Source organism: Balaenoptera ricei, chromosome 3 (genome assembly GCF_028023285.1).
Source record: "Balaenoptera ricei isolate mBalRic1 chromosome 3, mBalRic1.hap2, whole genome shotgun sequence".
Classification (NCBI taxonomy): Eukaryota; Metazoa; Chordata; class Mammalia; order Artiodactyla; family Balaenopteridae; genus Balaenoptera; species Balaenoptera ricei.
The window spans coordinates 34941955-34967958 of record NC_082641.1 but is presented as its reverse complement, the minus strand read 5'-3'; the positions used below and the strand labels follow the sequence as shown (position 1 = coordinate 34967958).

The window sequence follows — 26004 nt, the reverse complement described above, 5'->3', positions numbered from 1 at the left end:
GGGTGTGTGACCTCGAGTGGCATGACTAACTTTTTAGCTGAGGGCAATTCTCAGATAGATAGAAACTCAGCTGAGAGCTGACAGCCAACAACATTCCTAGCACTCATTGAGATGAGTGCTCTCAATCTGGAAGGGAAAATCTGGGCAGCTCTTCACAGCAGGCACTACACATCAATATAGAGAGAAACTTTTTCATAGAGTTACTTGCCTTCAAGTAATCTAAAGGTAGGAAAAATGAAGGTAGCTAACATTTATTTACTGTCTACTATGTACTAGGCACTTCAAGCATGAACACTAAGAATGGAGTAACAGCTATCATTTATTGAGTTATCACCACACAAGTGTTATGTTAAAATTTTATGCATGCTATTTCATTTAATCTCCACATTAATTCACTCTTTTTATTCTCTTTCACAAGTGAGGAAACTGAAGCTAGAAAAGTTTAAGTGACTTGCCTAAAGTTACACGAGTATTAGTGAGAGTGCCAGGATTTGAACTCAGTCTGCTGCAAAGTCCTCTTTCTTAACCTCTATGTTACACCACCTACCCATCTTGTATTATTTTGTTTTAGTCTTGCAAAAACCCTAGGATTTACATATCATTATTATCCCCATTTTACAGTGAAAAACAACCTTCCCCAAAGTCACACATTATTAGTAACTCAAATAGGGCTCTGTCTAATTCTAAAGCTCTTATTCTTTCTACTGCCCCTGTATCAATTATAGGCAGTCCATTAAAACTCAATAAATACTCACTTAACTTATGAGTAGTTAGAGAGTAGTCTTTATTTAGCCTCATAAATATATAAGATTCCATGGAATATTTCCATTTGGAATTGGAATGTGTGCCAAGAAGGAGGCCAGCAGCTAGTTCATGAGGCCAAAAGACGCTTCATGGACATCATTGTCCAATGTTTTCATGCAACTCTATTCAGAGCAATTAAACAATTTCTATTTGTACCAATTCAGGTATTTCCAGAATTAGTCCTATAATTAAGGCAAGGACCATGTCTGACTCATCCCTGTACCCACCCCAACAATTGCTACATGATTAGTACTCAATAAAATCTATTGAAAGTGAGAGAGAATATATGAACATGATGGGGACCAATAGTTCCCAGGATTTCACCATCAAGAATCTCTACAGATGGATGGATAAAGAAGATGTGGTATATATACAATGGAATACTACTAAGCCATAAAAAAGAATGAAATTTTTGCCATTTGCAACAACATGGATGGTCTTGGAGGGTATTGTGCTAAGTGAGATAAGTCAGACAGAGAATGACAAATACTGTATGATTTCACTTACATGTGGAACCTAAAAAATACAACAAACTAGTGAATAAAACAAAAAAGAAGCAGATTCACAGATGTAGAGAACAAACTAGTGGTTACCAGTGGGGAGAGGTAAGGAGAGAAGGGAAATATAGGGTTAGGGGAGTAAGAGGTACAAACTACTGTGTATAAAATAAGTACAAGGATATATAGTACAACACAGGGAATGTAGCCAATATTTTATAATAACTATAAGTAGAGTATAACCTTTAAAAACTGTGAATCCCTTTATTGTACACCTGTAACTTATATAATATTGTACAGAAACTATAATTCAGTTTAAACAAAGAATCTCTTACACCATTTTTCCTCACAGAGACCATCTTCTCTTAATACATGTATATTTTATAGGTAATAATTTATCTCTCCATTGTTAAAATTAAAAGCATGCAGATTTCCACTAGAACTTCCAATAAGCAACAGATGGTCAATACTAAACCTGAAGTGATAAAATGATTCTGCCCATGGTAAAGAAGAGCAGCATTTCAGTTACATTGTGTGACCACAGTTCATGGGTGACTGATTTCTTTTGTGACTTTCAACATTATTACCTCTGCTATCCCGAGATCCAGGATCCCCAAGTCAGGAACAATTGAGAGTGAAGGGATAAACCTAGATAGTCCTTGACATGTTTGTTCCAGGCAAAACCAGAAATGTTAAAACTTCCTTTCTGCACAGGTGAGCAGCAGCTCTTTCTCTGCAAATGGAAATCTTTCCAAAGAGGAGAAAGGACAGGCAGGTGCCAGCAGATAGAAACTGTACGCTTTGAGTAAAGTAAATTGCTTCTGAGCTTTGAGTCCCCAGATTCCCGGAGCATTTGTCCTGAGTGAGGGGCTACTTGGTACTGAGGAAGAGACTGTGAGGCAAGAACACTTGATCCCATACAGAAGTGTTCATTATTTTGAGACTCTACCCTTGAAAGAAAACCCACTGTCTGCCTCATTGGCAGTCTAAATCTTATTAATACACTGAAGGGTCTCTTTGTTTAGAATGTACGAAGCTTTCTTTCTTCTTTCTCTCCCTTAGAAAATCAGCAGACAGAATAGTCCCTGCGCAGCCGGAGGCCCCATTGAGGGCTGACTGCTCATATTATGTCTCCTGGCAGGGTTTATGGCTTATTCTGAAACAGGGGCTGAAGGGAATGATGGGCCTGAGGACACAGCACATTTTATGAACTCTAAACACCATTCTTCTTGCAGTTTATATGATCTTATTTTAATTGAAAATGGATTTTTGATGGTTTTCTTCCATGCCACAATGAAAAGGGCTACTTTTGCCATCATCAAAGGAAACAGATGGTGTCTTTTGCTTTGATTTGACTGCATTACTTTTTGTTAAACAAACACAAAGCTAAACTAAACTAACAAACTTCCAGGCATGAGAGGGAGGTGGGATCGTTCCCATGTCTTCTTGAGAACTTGGAATCTGTCCCTTTGAAAACTGAAGGTGGCTAGGATAGTTAGGGTGAAGGCGAGGGTCAGTCAGTCCCCCGATATTCCTGGTGTGACACTGGCTCTTGTGTCCTTATCTTGCGGCCCCTGGAGCATGTCAGCCCTCATGGCTGTGGCCGAGTTGTTATGAACAACCCCGACCTTACATACCTGAATAGTACCCACATAGAGATCATCACCTTGTGCGGGGGTGTCTACCCCAAGTGTTGTCACACCTAATTTTCCAACTAGGAAAAATTGGGACTCACAGGGTTAATATAATTTATTCAAGATTATAAAACACAATAAAAGGCATTACTATAGTCAGGACCAGAACTGAAATTTCTCTCAACACCAATCCATTTGACTTGGTAGTTTTTGTTTATTTGTTGTTTCTTTTTGTTTTTACTTTACATAGTCTTTTTTTTTTTTAACATCTTTATTTGAGTATAATTGCTTTACAATGTTGTGCTAGCTTCTGCTGTATAACAAAGTGAATCAGCTATATGTATACATATATCCCCATATCCTCTCCCTCTTGCGTCTCCCCCCAACCCTCCCTATCCCACCCTGCTAGGTGGTCACAAAGCACTGAGCTGATCTCCCTGTGCTATGTGGCTGCTTCCCACTAGCTATCTATTTTATATTTGGTAGTGTATATATGTCAATGCCACTCTCTCACTTTGTCCCATCTTACCCTTCCCCCTCCCTGTGTCCTCAAGTCCATTCTCTATGTCTGCATCTTTATTCCTGTCCTGGCCCTAGGTTCTTCAGAACCATTTTTTCTTTTTTAGATCCCATATATATGTGTTAGCATACCATATTTGTTTTTCTCTTTCTGACTTACTTCACTCTGTATGACAGACTCTAAGTCCATCCACCTCACTACAAATAACTCAATTTTGTTTCTTTTTATGGCTGAGTAATATTCCATTGTATATTGTGCCACATCTTCTTTATCCATTCATCTGTCAATGGACACTTAGGGTGCTTCCATGTTCTGGCTATTGTAAATAGTACTGCAATAAACATTGTGGTACAGGACACTTTTTGAATTATGGTTTTCTCAGGGTATTTGTATGGAAACACAAAAGACCCCAAGTAGCCAAAGCAATCTTGAGAAAGAGAAACGGAGCTGGAGGAATCAGACTCCCTGACTTCAGACTATACTACAAAGCTACAGTAATCAAGACAGTATGGTACCGGTACAAAAACAGAAATATAGATCAATGGAACAGGATAGAAAGCCCAGAAATAAACCCATGCACGTATGGTCACCTTATCTTTGATAAAGGGGGCAAGAATATACAGTGGAGAAAAGACAGCCTCTTCAATAAGTGGTGCTTGTTGTTTGTTTTTAATAAATCTCTCTCTCCCCAACTAGAGGGTATGGACCAAGAGGGCAAGGGCTGGGTCTCTTTCTGAGCACCCTGGTGTCCTCAGCACACAGAATAATATGTAGCACAAAAGAGGTGCTTTATAAATATGCATTGAACAGATGTCTTTATCAAGCTGCAGATGGAGTTTGAACTTGATTTGAGCAGAGAATCTGGGAAGGTTAAGGAGAGAGGGATTTCTTCCTTTCATGGCCACAGAGGGAAAAATTCAAATCAGCTATATGTTTAGTTGTAACTTTCATTATTATCTGTTTTACATCTAAATAGTTGTGGTGATTTAGTTCTGAAAGTACATAGCACTTGTCATAGGAAGACTTGGGAGGACTTTAGTCTCTTATTCAAGAAAACCCAAGTCCTTTAAAATCTCTAGAGTTGATTTTAGGCCATTTGTTTTGCAGATCATTCACATGACTTCATTCTTTTTCTGAGTGCAATTTTAGGGGGAAAAGGTTTTTTTTCGAAAAATGAGTTATTTTTATCAGGCATAAATCAGATATGCTCCTTTCTAAGCAGAAACAGGTTTAGCAAAAAATGGTAAGCCTTGTCTTCATGCAAGTTACAATCTCTGAGATACATCCATCTGTCTGCCTGAAGTTATTTTGAAGCCCTTTCTGGGGTTTAAACCTACAGATGCAAAGGCCTGCCTTTTATCACTATATGATTCAGTGCATGAAATGCCAACCTTTTGGGAAAGTTTCTTTTTGTTTCATCTTTCTCTCCTTTACATTTTCAAGTGAAATTTCTAAGCCTTCAGAAATGACCAGATTGACAGGAAATCACATTTTAAATATGTCAGACTTGAGTTGAATTAGTTGGTCCTGAGTGACTCAGTTGCCCAAGGGAAGAAAGACCTGTGATCATTATTTTAAATTTTACAGACCAGTGAAGACTCCGTTTCTCAGGAGAGGCTGGGTTTGAGAAAGGCAGTAACATGGCTCTGACATTTTCATTGTAATCTTTATTTCCAAGGGCATCAGAGAGTTCTGTAAAAATTAATTTAATTTAAAGATTCTATTTCGTTCAACAAAAGAAACATTTCATTGAAAATTAAATATATTCAAATAAAATTCACTGAAAGATTCAAGTGTTTTATTATCCACATTGTTCATTCATAACCACAAAATACAACAGTTTAGAGAATTTAGAGAAGTAGCATATATAAGACGCATTTGTTGTAAAAGTATTATGTATACACACACACACTTGAATATGAATTTGACATGGGTTCCTAATAAATTTAATTCTAATTAAATGATAGGTAATTATAATTAATAATAAATTGATAGTAAATAAAGAAATCTGTTTAATTAAGTTTAATGCTAATAAACTTTATTCTTAGAAAGATGATGACTACTATTGTCGTTATTAACACAGACTCTCAGGACACTTTACGTATAATGAAGGAAAAGTCATTTTGCAAATTGACTGTTCAATTTGGAAATTTGCCAGTAAGACCTGCCAAGTACAGAAAAGTTAAAATCCTTCAAGTTAATTTTTAAAAGACTTTTGTTCAGCAAAATAGCAGTGAATTCACAAACTAAAATCTGTGGCAATAGCCACAGTGAGGAAAACTGAGCAGTCTTTCCATGAATTATGTTATTGCATGCACTTTTATTCTAAAAATCAACCTTTTGTTTCTAAAAATAAAATCTAGTTATTCAATACAAATTTATTGAGTACTCAGTCTATGCCAAGTGCTATGCTGAGCCTTTGGGCTCCAACAATGAGAAAACAGACAGTCTTTGTCCTCAAAGCCACTGCCGTCTAGATAGGGGGCAGGTGCTGATCAAACATGTAAATATAATTACAATTCTGACTAGTGTTTTGAAGAAGTGACATTTAAACTATCACCTGAAAGAAAAGTGAGTGAGTTGGTCAAGTGAAGGGGCAGGGAAGATGAGGTATTCTTGATGAAAAAAAAAAAAAAAACCAGCAAACAAACAACGGCCCTTACAATGGTTCCCTGAGGAAAATTAGGCTGGTCCAGATGAGCAAGACTGTGGATGTGGCTAGAATTCAGTGAGGGAGAGAGTGACCAGAGATGAAACTGGAGGAGCAGCTAGTGGCTGCTGTTCAGAGCCTATAGACCAGTTAAGAATTTTAATCTTTATGCTAAAAGCAGTGAGGGGTGATTGAAGCATCCTAAGTAGGAGACTGACATGAATTAATAAGTCAGGGTCAGCACACTGAGGGTTACTGAACTCAGCATTTCCAATTCCTAAATCTTTTCCTTTAAATCTTTTCAAAATTGTTTCTCAAAACTAGAACATCAGAAGACCTCTGGCTTCCACATCGCTGCCCTCCTGTTGCTTCCTTGGAGGAAGGTTTTCTGATTCCTGTAGATTTGCCTGTTTCTCCTCTAAGAAGCCTGCAAACTGTTTGAAGATGCCTTTCCTCAGGAGAGCTCCATATTCCGGAGAAGGGCTTTGAGGTTTCATGTACCAAATTTTGGTTCTGGACCTGCTCTTTTGCTAACTTAAGTTAGAATCTATGATGGGAAAAGCATATTTGGACGTTTGCCCCAATTATGTGCCCCCAAAGAAAACCCTTCCAAGGATATTTCCCTAAAGCTTCATTGCCAGTCTTGCCCTTATACACAAGGACACCTCCCCCACCCTCTTTCTATCATTGATTGGAAATTGTGAAGGTTGGAAAGAAATCCCGCAGGCTCATTTTTACATCACAACTGTATTATGGCTGGGTGTTGCCCTCAGAATTCCCTGCTGCCTTCCTTCTTTGAGACTCTGGAGCAGGGCATTGCCTGGGCTGTCACTCAGCGGATATTCAGTACATTACCACTCACAGAGAGCCAGGCACTCATCTAAGCATTTTAATCCTCATTAATATGCTAATGTGATAGATGGTAAAACTGAGGCTTAGAGTGTTAACTAACTTGCTCATAATTAATGCTGGTACTGAGACTTGAGCAGAAACAGTCTGGCTCCAGATTTGACACTAGTGCTAGGATTTTATTTAAATTTTTCTTTATCTTGAAATGATTCTCCTGGTAGTCAGTGAGGTCTTGCAAATAAACAGTCTAAATCCACACTGTAAATCCAGCATCTAATGAAAATGAGAGATTAAGAAAAAAGAGGGACATTTAAAAGACAACATTGCAGTATTTATTTAGTCACATCTTTCTATGTGACTATAGGAGACCAAAGGAGACTATTCCATAAATAGATACTAAAATATTAATATACAAATTCAAAGAGAATTTAGTAATCTCTTCAGACTACATAATTTCACTAAGAAATATTTTCCTTCATAATATTAGTGAATGCTCTTCAAATTTCTGCTAGCAACTTTGGTTATAAAGGTGGAACTAATATGAAAAAATGAATGCTTTTTAGGATCTCATAGCAATCTGAGAACTTCCAAAGGGAACTTCCTAAGCTCTTTATTTATAAGTGAAGAGAATACAAGTTTCAGTGTCATTAGATGATAGACTTTGTATGGAATTAATATTAGATTCTTCATTGCATGGGAAAATCGAAGAACTCTTCTTTGGATGAAATCAACAGCAAACCTAACTGCATATAAAGGGAAGCTCTGACTTCACAGGTTGTCAAAGGAGGCGTTAACAATCTGGCCCAAACACATTGCTGTTCCTCCCCTACTCCAGTCAGTCCCCCTAGTGTCCCCACACCTCCATGGCGCCCACTCTCTGGTCACCTTGTCTTTCCTAATCATGTCCTCTCTTTCATGACCATATGCTTTTTTTAAAAAAACACTTTATTGAGGTCTGACATATAAAATGCTGTACATTTTTAATGTATACAACTCGATGAGTTTGGAGATAGGTATATACCCATGAAACCATCACCATCAAGGCTATAAATATATCCATCACCTCCCAAACTTTCCTCCTGCCCCCTTTATTATTTTTTTATGTGTGTGTGTGGTAAGAGCACTTAACATAGGATCTACCCTCTTAGCAAATCTTAGTATACAGTACAGTTTTGTTAGGAGGGCATTATGCTAAGTGAAATAAGCCAGACAGAGAAAGACAAATACTATGTGATCTCAGTTATATGTGGAATCAAAAACAGTCAAACTCATAGAAGCAGAGAATAGAATGGTGTTCACAGGGGCTGGAGAGAGGGAGAAATGGGGAGGTGATGATTAACGTGTACAAAGTTTCTGTTATGCGAGATAAATAAGTTCTGGAGATCTACTATGCAGCCCATATTCTATTGGATGTGCTGTTCCCTTTTCTTGAAATGCTTTCTTCTTTTTTATCTAAAAAGTCTTGACCAAGCTCATATGTCACCTATTTTGTGACATGCTCCTTAAATTTCTCCATAATTTCTCCCAAGTGAAATAAATTATTTTACCTACATGCTCCCATAGAATCCTATGCCCATGCCTGTTGTGCCATATTGTATTGTCATGGTTGGTTCACATCCATTTTACTTGTTAGACTTTGAGACAGCTGAGACCAGGATTTCTAGGTAACATTTGAGTTCAATAAATGTGTTATTTTCCTTTTGGGTCCCAGGGATTGTGGTAAGTACAGGGGATATTTTGATGACTATGATATGATTTTTGTTTTCTGAAAAGTGTTCAGGTGCTGATAGAAATAGGCATGGAAGTGGAAAATCTGAATGCCATGTGCAGTGTGTAGTTACAGAACTGTGCTTAAGGAGATAAAGCATCAAAAACAGAGTTCTTCACCCAGATTTGGACTTGAGGGATGGAGATGCTGCCTGAGCCAAGTCTTGAAGGGCAAGCAGAAACTAGACCAAGAAGGGTACTGAAAGAATGAATGGTATTTCATATAGAGAGAAGTCCTGAAAAAAAAAAAATGAGGTCTGAAACCACAGGGTATGTTTGGGAGAAAACGTAAGCATTTCAGTATTACTAGAGAAAAAATTAGCATGTAGGAAGTAGCAACAAATGCAGCTGAAGAGAGGTGTGTGTGGTGGATGCGTGAGGGAAGATGGAGGGACTCATATATACTGATCAAGAGCCTATGTATCTTGTAGGTGAGAGAAGACTTTGCAGTGTTCATGTAGAAGAATAATGCATTTGGTTGAGAGAAAGAGTGTTGTGACTGTAGTGTAGAAAAGGCACAAAAAAACAGTTTGGTGGCAGGGCTGTGGCAGCGTTTCTTGGAGAGAGGTGAGGAAGGTCTGAACCCCAAAATGGCTCTAGGGAGCTACACCTAGAACGCTGTCTTCCACAGATACAGTATATCTTTGTTGAATGAGTGAATGGGTGATTTTTAAAAATTAAAGTTAAACCAGTTTTTCTTTTAAATTTTTTAAAAATTAAAAAAATTTTATATTGGAGTATGGTTGATTAACAATGTTGTGCTAGTTTCAGGTGTACAGAAAAGTGATTCAGTTATACATGTACATATATCCACTCATTTTTACATTCTTTTCCCATATAGGTCATTACAGAATATTGAGTAGAGCTCCCTGTGCTATACAGTAGGTCTTTGTTAACCAGTTTGTCTCATACCATGAAAATTATTACACTGAGACAATACTTTATTACCACCAGAGTAGGCTTTTCAATGTACTGTAATTACCTAATATAAAAATTGATTCTCAGGAGGGCAAATAAAAAATTTACTCTTTTTACATAAAAAGCACAGGTATATACAAACAACTTATAAACATATTTAGAGTCTATCTGTGGTATTAAAATTTTATTGAGAAGGAGGGTGAGGAGGGAAAAAGTATTTTAAAAGGCTCCATAAGGGGGAAATAATTTTAAAAGTTTAAGAAATGCCACTCTAAATAATCATTGTAACTTCAGTAGCATTTGCTAGTTTTAATCCAGTATACTGAGTCTTTTTGTTTAACATAATTCGACTTAAGTCTGTCTGAGTATTTCATATTCAACTGGGTGTTATTGCTTGTTTTGTCTTTGGTATCATACTGACTTTACAAAACTATATCTGAACAGAAAAAGAGAAATATTCCCATGACTCAGAGAAACGGCATTTAAATGTAAAACTCCTATTTCACCTGAGGCCTAAAAGCTATCCCAAAATGATATTTCATCAATCCTCAAAGCAATCTGCTTTATAGAGAAACAGAGAAGAAACAGAGAACTCTTATATTCTCCTAACATCTCTCCATGGGGATAACAATTAGTTGTTCTAAATTCAGGCCCAGGAATTTCAGTCTTAGAGCAGTAGTGGGCATCGGAGTATCTCTTTCTGTGATGGTCATGGTTCTAAAATGGGGGTCTGTTTGCTCAGGAGCCTCCCAAAACCTAGTCCCCTAGGGATCTGGTAGGCCAGCTACTTGGTTAAACTTAATACAGAGTCAGCACTGGCCTCAGCATCACTCTTCTCTACCCCACATCTCACCTCTCAAGGTGAGTATATCTGCTAGAGAACTATTCTTCCCAGGAAATGCACTCGTTCTGATAGTTTTTCCAAAGAGTGTCTGCTTTTTCTAAAATGCCAAGGTGATACTATATTCACAACAGAGATATAACCATCTGCCCTAGCAAGTCCAGAAGAGAAAGTAATGGAATTCAAACCCAAGTGGCTGCACACACATTGCCACGGCATCTGTCTTTCTAATGAACTTGAATACACTTGTGTCTGTGCTCTAGGGATCCAGATTTTTCATTTCAAGATAGAATTCTCTTCTGAAGCTGTTGTTGTGAAGACCAAATTTCTCCACTGCCAGTCTATTTTCTGAAGGCAATGGGCCTTTTAAATCGATGTTATGCTCTTTTAGAAGCACTTGGATCCTCCTCTATCTGTATGCTGAAAAATGTGGATCAGAATTTTTAAGGTATTACCCACAGGATGAATGTAGTCCAAGGCAGTTGATTCCGTTTTGCCTGGATGGGTCAAGTTTGACTAGATACACTTTCTGAGGTCTGGAGAAAGACACACATATTACATTCTATGCTTCAACCTCACAAACCAAAAGAAGCATGGCTTTCTTTTCTCCTTTATTTTCATGACACTACATGCTCCTAATTTTCATCTTACTTCTATGCCTACTTCTCTCTTTTTTTTAATTGAAGCAAATTTTCTGCCCATGTTGTTGATTTTCAAATTTTCTCTTCTCGTCCTTCTTTATACTATCTTCCCAGGTAATTTTATCCACTCTCATAGCTCTAACTATTCTTTCTATGTGATGACTCTTGACCAGCTCTATGTCCTGAATATCAGAACTGTACTTAACTGTGAATTAAGATCTCAACTCCTGTGTCCCAAAGTCACCTCGAAGTCAACATGTCTCAGACTGAACTTAGCACATCCACTGGAAAGCCTTCAGTGCTATCTTTCCAAGATTAGCGAATGATGCTCACCTGCCAGAATACCGCTAGAAATCTAGGCATCATTCATGGCTTCTTTCTCCCTCTCCATCTACATCCAATCCCACACCAGTCAAATGTTGTCATTTTATCTCCCCAGTTCCTTTCAAATATATCTATTGTGGCCACTGAGATGTAAGCTACCATTACCTCTGGTCTGGCTTCCTTCCACAGCTCCCTAATTGTTAGCCCTGATCCCAGTCTTGCTTTCTTCCATTCATTTGTTCACAATGAAGGCAGACCATTCTCTCTGAATCACAAGTCTAAGCATATTATTTCCCTGGTTAACAGCTTTCAGCTGGTCTACATTTCTGAAAGCCCTCTATCATCTGGTTCCTTCTTATTTCTCCAACATTTTTAAGACTTCCTTAAATTTTGTAACTTCTCTGAGATTCTTAATTTCATCATTGTCTCTCTACCCACTCACTTCTCTCTCTCCCTCCATCTCATCCAGGAAATTAATGTCCACATGTATTTCCTCACTCTTTCATTTTTATTGCACTATCATTCCTCAGACCTCAGTTCATTTATCCCTTTTTCATGTCAACCTCCCTTCCTGCTCCCTTAGGTCGTAGTGGTTTCTCTTCAATGTGCTGTCATAGGATATTGCATTTTTACTAACATCTCCTGGATCTGTCTGCATGCCCTACTGCTAAGCATGCCCTATTCCTGTCAATGAATGAAGGAATGCTATTTCTTCTGTCTGAAAATGCACTGCATCACCCTGTTCCCACCTTTACCCAGCTAAATCTTCCTAATCCCTCAACATTCAGGGAGCACTCTTCTGAAAAGTTTTTCCTGACCTTGCAAGCTAGGCTAGGTGACTCTCCACTATGCTGTCATGGTAATGAATCATCTTTTATAATTAAGTCAGATCATAACACTCTTCTGCTAAAGATCTTCCAAAGACTCCCCATTTCACTCAGAGTAAACCTCAAAACCCTTATAATAGCCTACAGTGCTCTACAGCATCTGCCTCCCTTTCCTTATTATTTCTCTAACTTCATCTTTTAATACTTTCTTCTTTCTTTTGCCACATTTAGGTATGCTGCCCCTTCAGGGCCATGGCAGGAACTGAAACGCTTTCCCTAGCTTTCTACATGACAACTCCCTTGTCTCCTTCAAACCCTCGCACAAATGTCCGCTTGTCAATGGACCTGTGTAAGCACCTATTTTAAGTTGCAATCTGCTCCACACCTCTCTATCTATGCACTCCAAATCCTCCTTTTTTTGCTGCGTTTTAATAGTACGTATTCCTTCCTATCAAATGATATAATTAATTTATGATTATTAGTCATTGTTTGTCTTTCCTTATTAGACTGTAAGCTCCACACAGGTGGATACTTTTATCTGCTTTGTTCACTCAAGTTTTCCAAGTGCCTTCAAGGGTGTCTGGAATAGAAGAGGTGATCAGTAAATATGTTTAGAGGATGACTGAGCATTGATTGTGCTATACAGTATTAAAATTTTCTTCCTTGTCCACCTGCCCACCACCAAACCATGCACTTGTCAAATGCGGGGAGTTTTGCCCTTACATCTATTTACAATATCCAGCATATTTGCTGAAAATAGTGGGTTCATTATAAATGTTTGCTAAGTGCATGTATGCATCTCTGACCTCACTACCCCATAGCTTTGCAGGGTTTGCAATCACACCATACCAAACTAGAATATGAGTGCAAGAATGTTGTTCTCTTAGTGGAGAAGCTTCTCTATAAATTCTCACGGCATCTGGATCTCCAAAGATAGAGTCCAATGTGGACCAAGGTAGTGACTACAGTCATCCTTCCATATCCTAGGGTTCCGTATCCATAAAATTGATCCCGGGTTGGTTCAATTCACGGATGCAGAAACCGCGTATGAGAAGGGATGACTTTACTACTGCATTTTATATGACACTTGAGCATCCGCAGACTTTGGTATCTGTGGGGATTTCTGGAACCAATCCCTCGTGGATTCCAGGGATGGCTGTATTTCTCCTGCAGAATCACTTCAGAGGTTAAGAATTTACCATTGTCCATTTGGCTTTTTTCTCCATTCTGTATCTGTAATTGGGGCATTTATTTTAATAAGTTAGAAAACTAAAAGAAGTCCTGGGAATTGTGAGCTCGAAAAATAATATCTTTCCTTCTGTGACTTCTCTTTTTTTTTTCCTTTCTCAGAGCCCTTCCTGCCATGATGCAGTGGGTCCGCACGCAGAAGCCAGGAGAGAGTGGCATCAATATTGTCACTGCTGATTTCGTAGAACTTGGTGATTTCATCAGCACTGTCATAAAGCTCAACTATGTCTTTGATGAAGGGGAAGCCAACACTTGATAGTACCATTTAGAGTGCCAGTGAATAAGATAGAGAAAACTCACTGTATTAGGCATATTATTTATAAACACTCTGATCTTCCTATTCCACTGAGTCTCTGAGGGAATAAGGGCTGAAAGTGGGTGGGAAAAAGGGGAAACCATTTCTTCAGTGATTATTATCATACTCTTCATTACTATAAATATTTCATTTCCCATTTGATGAGCAAAACCTACTTCTAGTGTTAGGAATAAAAAAAAGACTAGTAAATTTCGTTTCTCAGAATTAGTTTTTGTAACTTATGAGTGTTTACTTGATTGTGTTTCTGTTTCAACCTAGGGCTCCTACACTGTGTATCCTCTAAATGAACCTTTCTGCTCCCTCTCTTGCTCGCTCTTTTTAATCAGATGCTGTATGGGACTTAAAAATAATTAAATGCCCAACATAATGTGTATTATCAATACATTGTTGTACTGAAATGTACTTATTTTGTGGGACCTGGTATAATATTCTGTAGTCTGCAATCTCACTAACTTTGGGTCATAAACAGTATGCATCAAATCAGTTTCCCTACATAAGTAATATTGGTGGCCATAATCAGTAATTTTTGTGTTATATAACAACAATAGTGTTTCACAGTATTTCTGTTTAAGGCAGCTATAAGTATAGAGTAAAAACTTTTGTGGAAGAACTATTAGTGCCAACTCCATAGTGAAAAATGGGGGTGGGGGAAGAGATGGATGTCATTTTAATTCAGAAATCTCTTAAATAATATTGTCCTACAAATGCTTAGTAAATGAAAAATTATGACAAGTGTTGTTAAAATCAGAAAACTCTGAAAAGAACTCTTACAAAAGTTCTTCTAACAATTATCTTGACTGAAAAAACAAAAAGAAGAAAAGAAAGAAATGAAAGATTGAGCAAGCTTTCCTAACAAATTGAGATTTCCAAATATGTCATTCTAAATTCCAGATTTTGAGGAATATATTCTGAGAAGCTTCAATCTGAGTTTTTTTACTTGAAGTTGAGGAAAATGGAAGGGTGGCAGAGTGAATTAGAGCAATGTTTTTGAAACTATGACCGTGAACTCTCAAGGATCCGTGAAACATTTTTAGGAGATTCTTAAATACATGTGATTTGGGCAGACTTATTGAAAATCACTTCTGTGTCCCACCCCAGGGTCAAGTTTGAGGCAGAGGCCAAAGTTTCACAGAAAGTTTCTGCCATCCACCATTTGATAGTCCAGGTGTATGAGGAAGAAAAATGGTAATGCAACTTTGAGCATTGCTTCCTCCTTGGTGTCTTTGTGATATTTGACAGCTCTAAACAATCTTAAAAGAGCATGATAACCCTTACCAATATGCCTCACAGGAGTATTGTGAGGCATTTATAAGAATCTATAAAATTTGCTGAATTTGTACAATTCTGAATTATTTTATCTTCATGTTTAGAAATAATCTCACCTCAATAGTTTCCTGGGAAAACACAGTCCATGTAAAGTGGGGCCATAGAGAAATAAAAGCATGCTCTCAGTTTTCAGTTAATTTAGATGTATGACATGTGGTTTAATCTTTGAGTCGTAGGTAAGGGATTTGATTCCAAGGTTACATACGTCAAAATTATAAATAATCAAGAGTTGATTAAAAGATTATAAATGCTCACTATCAGAAAATAGTGCTTATTAGCAACTGTGGGGAAGGAAGAGAAATTGTTTATACTGAAGAGAATGTTTATGAAAAGCGTGCAGGTGTGTGTGGTTGACCAAGTAGCATGCATATACACACAACAGATATGATCTCCATTCCAATTGTGTGTATATGTCTCAACAGAAAAAATATATCAATATATACCCACTCTTGTGCAGGCAGACAGATACAAATACACACAAACACACACAGTCATGGACAGACACAGTGACAATTCTTCTTTTCAAGTGAAAACTTAGGTAATATTAAATAATTTAATTTTAGGACCAAAACCCTTAACAATGTATGAAAAAGAGTTGATGAGATTTTTGAAAGTAGAGTAGCTGATCATATTCAAATATTTTTGTAAAAATAGATATTAATTATCTTCAAATATAATTTTCTTTCTGCTTTCCCTCCCCTTGCAGTTTTATTGTCTTTCTATCTCTCTCACCTGCTCTTTATATGCAATTGAATATGAATCCTTTCTAAAGGACTATAGCTTATTGAAATTTATGTCCTGTGAAGTTGTTTTTGGGGGAGGTTTTCTCTGACTATTCATTATTCATCCCTCAGGAGGATCTTTAGCCAAGCACACTTGCAATGACACAAGGATTTAACTTATAAATGTATGAGAAAATAGATCTTTCAACATATTCAATACTAATGAAAAATGAATAAAATATAGAGGTAACTATGTTGTATTTTCTTGAACTTAGATGATTTCTTATGTTTGCTTAGAATTAGCTTTGTCATATCTGTCATTTGGGTGCTGGAAAAAAACAAACATGCTGAAGCATTAGATTAATTGTGCAGTTTCTCAGTTGGAGAAAGCTTTTAATTGCTATTAATGATATGCACATAGAGACCTTGTTTGACAAAAGATACTTCCAAGCCAACGTTTAGCGTCCATGTGGATATACAGTATCTATGTAACAGGCACTGGGAGTAAATGGACTTGCCTTAATTTCTAAAGGAGGGAACAGGTAGAAGTGAACCATGCATTCTCCACTAGAGAAAGAGTTCACTAGGAGGGATTCCTTTGCAAGGGGAATGGAGAGAAAATGCCTTTGGCTGTCTTCTGCCCATTGGCCCTGCTCTGGAACACACTTAGGGAGCGGGCTGTGGGCCTTAAATAAAGAGGTAGGGGGTGAGGACTAGTGGTATGCAATCAGAGCTTACCATCAGCCTAAGCTCCTTTGTCTTAGCTGGACGTTGAGTTTCCAGAGAGTTAGAGCACAAGGGCTACAAATAGACCCCCAAATGGTAGGAGATACATCTTGGTGCATTTTTTTGTTTTGCTTATTTCTTAAGACTTTTCCATCACAAGTCCTGCAAGGCAAAGAAAACAGAAACAAAATCCAACTTTTACCCAATCTACAGCAGGAAATCAAAGGAGTGAGTGGCTGAGATGAGGGAAAATATACAAAGAGTATCATTTTTTGGTTTGCTTTCCTGTCTATAATTTCGAAGGACCAATATTTAGATACTCCTGCCATTATTCTTTATGTCTCCCTTATTACTACACAATCATATGAATGCAGAGAATGAGGAGGCATCTTTTAAAAGCCTTAGGATATTCTATATGATGACCTCAATATTCACTTTCAGCCATACTGGGAAAACTCACTTTTCATGGAGTGCCACCTAACAATGAATGTATTAGAGCATAAAATGTTTGGTATGTATGCACCTGTGTGTGTACACACGTACACACACACACACACACACACACACACAGCATGCACATCTCACACATTATTCAAGATGAAACTGCACTCTAATCACTCAACCTGATTCTATTGCCATTTTAACTCTTAAAATTAATATCTCCTACGTAAGTAGGAACAAACATAATTCAAATATTTAAATATTTAAGAGGAGAAAAATCACTAGAAAACCAATGAAAAATGAGACCGTCATAAATAAGAAATGCCTAGCAGTAATAGTCTAACTGCACTGTTAATTACACTTCAAGCTGGAGAATCAAAGATGGACTTAAATATAAATCACAAACAGACAGATATGCATCTTCGCTTAATGTTGTTTTAAGTTCTTTGAGTTCTAACATGTTTTAGCTAAGGTTACCCATTCAGAATCTCCCCTGTTAGGATTCCAAACTGGAAGTTTGGAAGTCTCAGGAAGTGTATGTTTTCATGACTTTTTCAGTTCTACAATTTTAATGATCCAGTGACACAATCTTCTGACCTTTGGTTGCTAGTCCAAATGAGAGCTCCACAGATAGAGTGCTCGCTTTTTGAATTGCTAATAGAAAATAATGCATAGTGTCCCTCAGGATATGCTAAACAAGGTTTTTAAAAGTATTTTATTTTATAGCACTTTAGTCTCTTCAACTAGATTTCAGTGACACAATGGTGTAAATGCTGTATTTGCCATAACTTATTGGTGGCTCCTGCGTTACATACAGTTTTAAATAATGCTCTAAATTATTCGTTTTCCCAATGACAGAGATAAAATGTTCTGTAGAATTTGTAAAACGTGTTGATTAAGTCAGTTGAAAATTGTGCAATTTTTATTTCATTTGTGATACTCTTTTGTAGGTATTAGTCCTAAATGTGTACTTGTATGAGTCAGAAGTGTGTGCTTGTATGTGGTATGTGTGTGTAAGTATACTGTATCTTATACAAAATCAAACTTATCCTAAAGAAAAAGGGCACATTATGACCAGCCTTAATTCATTGACATTTTTGTTATTGTTGCAATTTGGGATTAAAATTTAAAAAGAAATTATATTTTTGTTAAAAATGACCTTTTTTTTTTAAATCACATGAGAAATGTGTTTTAGCACTTATTTGAGTTCCCACAAGCAAATAGTCCAGCTTGTGGAACACCCAGTGCTCTTTAAGTTTCAAACATCAATTAATTTATTAACTTCATTAACATGCAAAGAAACTAAATTCAGATTCATTTCCATCAACAACAGAACCAGTGCATTCCTAAAGCTGTTCTTCCAAATATGAAACCCATTTTGCTTATAAGGATAAGTTTTCCATAAAAAATTGTTTCTCCAAACCATTACTTTTTAAAAAATTGGATCTTCTCAAGTGAGATTAACTGCCTTGGCCCTGTGAGAGTCACTAAAGACCCATCAACATTAGGTGGTACCCTTTGCAAAAAAACAGGATGCAACACTCAAATTTTTGCTATCTGCCTATGTGCAGTCTAGCAATAAAAAACTAAGTACTAATTTGAGGATCTACACAGGTGGTCATGTTCAAAGCAAAACTCTGTAATCTTTGGGCCTGGGATCCTGGTATGGAATATTAATCAATCTTCTTTCCTCTCTTTCTCCATCTTCAATTATTTTTGTCCCATATTTAAGGTTGCTAGATAGAATACAGGACACCCAGTGAAATTCAAATTTCAGATACATATGAATATTTTTAGTATAAGTATTTTCCCAATATTTCATGAGATGTACTTATACAAAAAAATTATTCATTGTTTATCTGAAATTCACATTTAACTGGTTGTGTCTGTATTTTTTTCTAATCTGGCATCCCTATCCATCCTGACTTTCTACTTTTTTCATCAGGGCTACCTATAGGGGGTAAAATCCTACCTCTTTCTACACTCCTGTGTTAAGATACTTCATGAAAATCCATAGTCCTAATACCCTTCATGAAGGAAAATATTGGCCCATGCCAAGTCCTACAAATGCATTATGAAGGACTAACTCAAATATAGGAGGAATAATCAGATAAGAACTTTTATAAGATTAATGCCACATTCACTGGCCTGTTGTGAGATCCAAGTCTTGCTCCGCCTGCCCCCCTTAATCCCTTAAGTAACATTCCCCAATAATTGGGACAACCAGTAACACACCCAGACATTTAAAATGACCCTGGAGTATAGTAGCACCATCTAACCCATACCAGGACCTCTTTTAAAATTTATTATCTTTTTCTTTTAGAGAAGTAACAAACTAATCCATTACTTTTCTCATTAACATCTTACCACAAATTATTTTTATCAGATTAGAACTGGTCTTCTACGGAACTGTAGAAAATTTGACATAGAAAGGAACTCTCTTGACTGCCTGAGGAAGAGAGAAGAGTCTGAGGTATGAACACAGCTCTGTTGGTGCCTACTCAGGCAGCAGGTGGCAGATAGAATGCAGTGCCTGACAATGAAGCCAGCACCTGACAGAGACGCTCGCCAAAACAGATTATAACAACCAATACTTTTTTGAGGAAACCCAACACGTCCCAGAGTAAGAACAGTGGGAGCTAAGGCCAGTTTCTAGAACACTTTTCAGAGAGTAGAACCATGTCGGCATTCCTAAAATAGAGTTCTCAAATACTGTTGTATCCAATGGTGAATCCTTGGCAGAGTCCGAATGTGGATGGAGTTTCAGAACATTTGGATAGCTATCTTCTCTCTTGAAATTTGTGTAAGTGATAAGAAAATCCATATCCCTTAATGTAACATTTCCATCTCATAGCCCCTGCTGTCACACATTTGTGTTGATTTGCTTCATGTCTATAGGATGGGAATTTGCAGAGCTGGTGACATTTCCTTCGTTAGACACTAGAAATTCACCAGAAGGAGACAGATCTGTGCCTTCTCTTTTTAGGATCTGGTCATTGATACTTTAATAAATGTGGTGTAAAGAAAATACATGCCTACAGTTCTGTTTAGCAAATGTGAAATTTTTTTGATAAGATCGTGTTCTTAATGTTTAAAAAAGTTTCTTTGTATCCAGTGAAAAGCTTAATAAAGTCCTGATACCAGTTGTCTTAATTTTTTTATTTCATATTCATCAGCGCTTCATGATAACCCCAAAGTGGATCTCTTAAATAGGACACGACTCAGAGCAACAGGAAATATCATTCTTTTTAAAAAATATAAATCACCATATTAGGATTTCCTCTGTGAAAGAATATAGTATTCTCCACCAATAAAGGCAATGCCATGAGTGCTTCCATTACATCAAAGTTAGGTATCTCCGAAGTCTGATGCTTTTAGCTTCTGATATTGCCACAAAGGCCAATATCAGTATAGCAATACTATGTTAATATAGTATATTAATATTATAAAACAGCGTCTTGAGGTTAAAAGCTTAATGTGAAATCTACTTTTGCTGAACCTCCACTATGTCCAATGCGTGAAACATTATGTCAGAAGTGAAACTGTATTTCATGAAATAAACCCTACTTGTTGGGTTCAAATCAGTCTTAAAACTTAAGCATTGTAATAGTATTATAAAAATCCAGCAAAAAATTGTGGTCCAAGATTATTTTTGAGGTTGAATTTGGACATAAATCCCCCAAAAGGTTCTGCTTGTTATATACACTAGTAGGTTCATGACATTAGAGGATTTCTATTTATAAAGCTGTAATGATTTCTACATTTATGAAATAATATATATCTGCAAATAATATTCCATGTAAGTATATCTTTGACCTTAACATAACACTGCTATAGTTTAATCACAGCCATTATTTATTTATTCAGTAATTCAGCAATTATTTGCCAAATGTCTACTATACAGCAGGTCCCCTGCTAAGCACTACAAAGCATTTCTAAGATGTTCTTTAGGACAATGGATAAGTACATCTTAGGTAGTTTATCATTAGAAATAGCAGGTGGCATCATTTTGTCATCTAAACAAACAAATATAAATTCATTCTCAATGACCTTTTCGAAGTAATATCCCCAGATAGTAAAACTGTTTGAACACATTTGTTCCTGAAAGCCTGAGAAGAAAGGGACAATTTCTACAGTAAGTATAATGGGAAATAGGTTGGTCATATCATGAAGAGTGGATCCCCCCTCTCCACTGCCACGATCCCTGTCACCATGCATAGGATGCTGTATATGAGCTTGGATGCCATATTCTATCCATAGCTCCAAAACAGCAAAAACAGAGGCTCCATCCCTTCTCTTTGCTCCCCTCACTTCCAGAGCTTCAGATGAAGCTGCTTTTTCTAGCCAGCAGAGGCTGACCTCCTAAAGTAAAGCAGACCCCATAAAGAAGTGTCTCCCTCCCACGGGGTAAAGATGGTGATACCTCCTAGATCAAAGAAGTCCACATATCAGCTGGCTTTGGAGGAAATATTTCTTTCTTAGTGGAAAGTAATATTGTGGTACGATGGAGCATTTCAACATTGGATGTCAACAGGTGGTTTAATATTTGTCTGTCATAATGACTGCCCTGAGTTAAGTGGCAAGACATGAACCTAAATGTAACTGGGCATCTTCTACCATATTCATCTTTCAGTCCTGTGGATAGAAATATTCCTGGGAGCATCTGGAGCTTTAGGCAACGGTGAACCACATTAAATTCTAGAAAGTGGATTTACTGTCCTGAGTGAGAAGCAGAGAAGGGTGGCAGAGAACTCTAGTGCTGGCAGCTCCAAGCTTCCCTTGGCAGAACGCTTATCCTCTACTCACACTTTTTACCTCAGAGGAACATGTAAGCTTGACCCCTTGGGGTTTTACTGAGAAATAATGAAGAAAAAAATCTCTTGCCTCAACACGACTGCTCAGCTATTATTAAATTGTACTCTTTCATTATGGAAAAAGAAAAATGTGCCTGCAGACTGGTTTCTATTTTGGCATGGGGAAAAGGCAGAAAATATTAATTTCGAACCAATAATTCTTTTCTCATTGGACTAAAAGATTATGAATCTTTGATTTAAGCTTTAAAGTTAGAGACACATCTTCGCTGTTTTTGTATTCCCAGGGCATAGCAGTTATTAAAACAGTTTGGAAACAATGAAATGAAATTGTGACGGGTTATGACCCAGTCGAGTGGTAGACAAGTGCCTGATCAGGGCTGTGCACGTGCGGAGCACAGTCGGATGGTGATGAGTGTGCAGAAAAGTACCAGCAGTTTCCTCCACCTCTCGCATTCCTTGGAGAAATATTGACAATATTGGGAGAATTTAGGGGAAAATACACTGCGTGGTGTTCTCTTCAAACACTAAGACCTCTTCTCTTAGCTGTAGAGTCAACTCTAAATCTTTGTGAAGAAGATGCACCCAGGGGAACTTGAGTTAAGATGCATCGATTTAAAAGGATCTGAGAAAGGGTAAGAGAGGGGATTCCATTTTGAGCTTCAACAAATCTCTTGTTAAATTTTCCCATCCCTCATCCTCTTGCAGATACAAGTGGGGTTGCGTGAATACATTAACTAAAATTCCACAGGCTCCTGTTTCCACACAAGAGCTCTGCTCACACACCCTTTGGGGAGACTGTCCCCTTCACCACACTTTCCTGCATCCCCAGAAGATGTTTTCTGTGCCGAGTAAAACTCCATGGCCTCTGGCTACTGGCTGCTGCTGCACTCTCATCTCAATGCCCCCTGCAGTCTCCAGTCATTGCCCTTTCTCCACCAGAACCAGCAACCTGCCCAGTTGGCACTGCTTACCCCCAGCTGAGCATCACTCCAGAGGTAAAGTCCTCGGGTGCCAAAGGGATGAGTGGTCTACTGCTAAGTGAATAGAGGTGAGGAAATACTTCTCTCTTTATGTTATATTCTTGTGTCCCAAAATAATTAATTAACCAAGATCAGAGGCAAAGAGTTTACTCAACTCCTTCCCTCTCTCTCTCTCTCTCCCCGCTATGGGCTTGGGACAGAAATCAATTCCAGGGACTGCCACCATGCCATTCTGAAAATCACTGCTCCCCTCTGAGGACCAAGGCTTTTTTGCTGGTCAAATTTATCTTCCTGGTTTTTCCTTCTCTCAAGAAATTATCCTAGGGATTTCCTTAGTTCTTATACAGTAGGCCTCTGATAGACCCACCCTCCCAATTCTGTTATTTAGTTTCATTCTAGGACCCCAGATGCATGTGGCCTAAAAGGACCAGCAGATCCTGCCCGTAGCCATCTCCACAAGATGGGCAAATGAGCAAATTGTGTAAGGGACTTCGTGTACAGGTACCTAGCTTCTCCTTACTGGGATTCCTCCTTTCCCTGTCCACTGCAAAGAAAACTTATTCCCTCACAAACAATCTGATGAACTTATTCACAATGAAGTATTGATATTAATGGGGCTTAAAATGGTGGTTTTCAAACATTTTTTACTTTAAAGACACATTTACAGAAAGGTTAAACTCACAAAACAGCATATTACAGATGGCTTTCATAAGGGAAAGGCCAATGGTTCTGTGTCCCCCTTCTATGAGTTCTCCTGGGTATTCCTACAGAAATTCCTAGGACTCCCCTGAGCTGCACTTCTCAAACTTTATTATACCTTCAATTACCAGAATCTTAATAAAATGCAGATTCTGATTCAGGAAAATGAGGATGGAGCCCCAGATTCTGACTTTCAAACAAGCTCCCAAATGATGTTGATCTTGCTATGGCAGGCATCCCACTTTGAGTAGCCAGGTTATGGAGCCCAACTTTAGAACAACTGCTAAGTCTTGACTTTTCGATGAGATTTACTTGGGGGGGGGAAGGGTAAATGACCAAATCTTTAACTATAAAACAAACAGTTTGAGTGGAGGAATTATTATAGGAAAGAAGAAAACCAAGCCTTGTCAACCTAAAGCCACCAGTAACTACTTGTGGTCTGATGAAGTCAGGTTTATTTACCCATCGCAGTAAGAGAGACCACGCGGAAGATGAAACATGGATTATCTCACCAAACTAAGAAAAACAGAGTTGTTACAGAGTTCTGTGCAGGGGTGGACTTTAGATGACATTTAAGTCTATTATGATAGGCTCAAAGCAAAGTAAGGCTGTGTAAAGGGTCTGGGCTGCAAAATGAGCCTAATGTCTTGGCCCTTCAAAGTTAAGATAGCTGAGGAAGGCTGTGTGCAGAAACCCTGGATCTGAATTTCTGCTCCCAGGTTGTGAATTGAAGCTGATTTCCTGTATCAAAGTGACTTAGATCCTGCATGCATGAGTGGGATGTTTCATTCTTACTGATAGAATTTCCAATAGCCTTCATTACTCAAGAAGGGGGTTATTATGACACTTTAGAGATGCAGTGTGTCCTTGAGAGAAGTATTTCCTGTTAACTTTGCAGAGCTGACTTTATCTATGCCTGTTATTCCAGCCTAATGAATGGCCAGGCAGATTTTACTTTCTTAGTCCAAGCTATTTTTTTTATTTTCTCAGTTCGTAAGTGATAGAAATACAACCCAAATTAATTTAAGCCAAAGGAAAAAAAAAAGAGGGTACTTTTCAGGCTAATTGAACCTGAAAAAGAAGTAGCTTTGGGTATAACTGTATCTGTGCTCTCACACAATATCATTAGGGCTTGATTTTTCTCCATCTCTCAGTTTTACTTGCCTCTGCATTGACTATATTTAAGTAGGGTTTTTTCACACTAAAGCAAGATGATCAAAAAGAATTTCTTTTTCTCAATAATTTGAACTGAAAGAAAATTTTGAGTCTCATTGGTCTGAGCTGCGCTTCACGTCAAGTTCCCAATCATGAGAATGGATGGAGAATGGGGAAATGGTGGCTTACAAGGAAAATTGAAGTTCTGGACTAGAAGATGTGAGAAGTTGCTCTAGCCAAGTACAAATACAGATGTCCTTTACAGACTTTCCCAATACCCTGAAATCATGTCCTGTAGGGGGCACTGCTTTCCTTTATTCAAAATGTTGGCCTTTATTGCTTTGAATTCAGTCTGAATTCCAGAGATGAGAGAGTAAAAATTAATGCTAAGTAGATTTTTAACTTTTATGTTTTGGGGTCTTTTTAAAAATCTTTTTTATGGTAAATAATTTCAAACTTACAGAAAAATTGCCAAAATAATGGAGAAAACTTCCACATATACTTTCCTTGGAGTCATTTGTCGATTAATATTTTTTCAATGTTCTAAAAATAGTGTGTTTTAAAGTATTATTCACATTCCAGAAGCAATGAAGATGTCATAACTGAAAACTTTAAAAATCTATATCCTTGGGAGGACCTTCAAGATGGAGGAGAAGTAAGACGTGGAGATCACCTTTCTCCCCACAAATATATCAAAAATACACCTACATGTGCAACAACTCCTACAGAACACCTACTGAACACTGGCAGAATACCTCAGACCTCCTAAAAGGCAAGAAACTCCCCACATACCTGGGTAGGGCAAAAGAAAAAAGAAAAAACAGAGGCAAAAGAATAGGGATGGGACCTGCACCTCTGAAAGGGAGCTGTGAAGGAGGAAAAGTTTCCACACACTAGGAAGCCCCTTCACTGGTGGAAAGGGGGAGTAGGTGGAGAGGAAGCTTTGGAGCCACGGAGGAGAGCACAACAACAGGGTTGCGGAGGGTAAAGTGGAGAGATTCCCACACAGAGGGTCGGTGCCAACCAGCACTCACCAGCCCAAGAGGCTTGTCTGCTCACCCGCCAGGGTGGGCGGGGGCTGGGAGCTGAGGCTCGGGCTTCGGAGGTCAGATCCCAGGGAGAGGACTGGGGTTGGCTGCGTGAACACAGTCTGAAGGGGGCTAGTGCACCACAGCTAGCCAGGAGGGAGTCCAGGAAAAAGTCTGGACCTGTGTGAGAGGCAAGAGACCATTGTTTTGGGGTACACAAGGAGAGGGGATTCAGAACACAGCCTAAATGAGCTTCAGATATGGGCGCAAGCCGCGG

The 26004-nt window shown here is 38.1% G+C and overlaps 1 protein-coding gene across 1 annotated transcript in view; it reads left to right on the top strand.

The window, feature by feature from the left end:
* Window positions 1–13776, top strand: part of PLCXD3 (phosphatidylinositol specific phospholipase C X domain containing 3) — a 163025-nt gene extending 149249 nt beyond the window's left edge. Inside the window, exon 3 of the mRNA XM_059919259.1 lies at window positions 13623–13776. Coding sequence (XP_059775242.1) covers window positions 13623–13776 — 154 coding nt within the window. The remainder of the gene's footprint in view (window positions 1–13622) is intronic.
* The last annotated feature ends 12228 nt before the right edge of the window (window positions 13777–26004 follow it).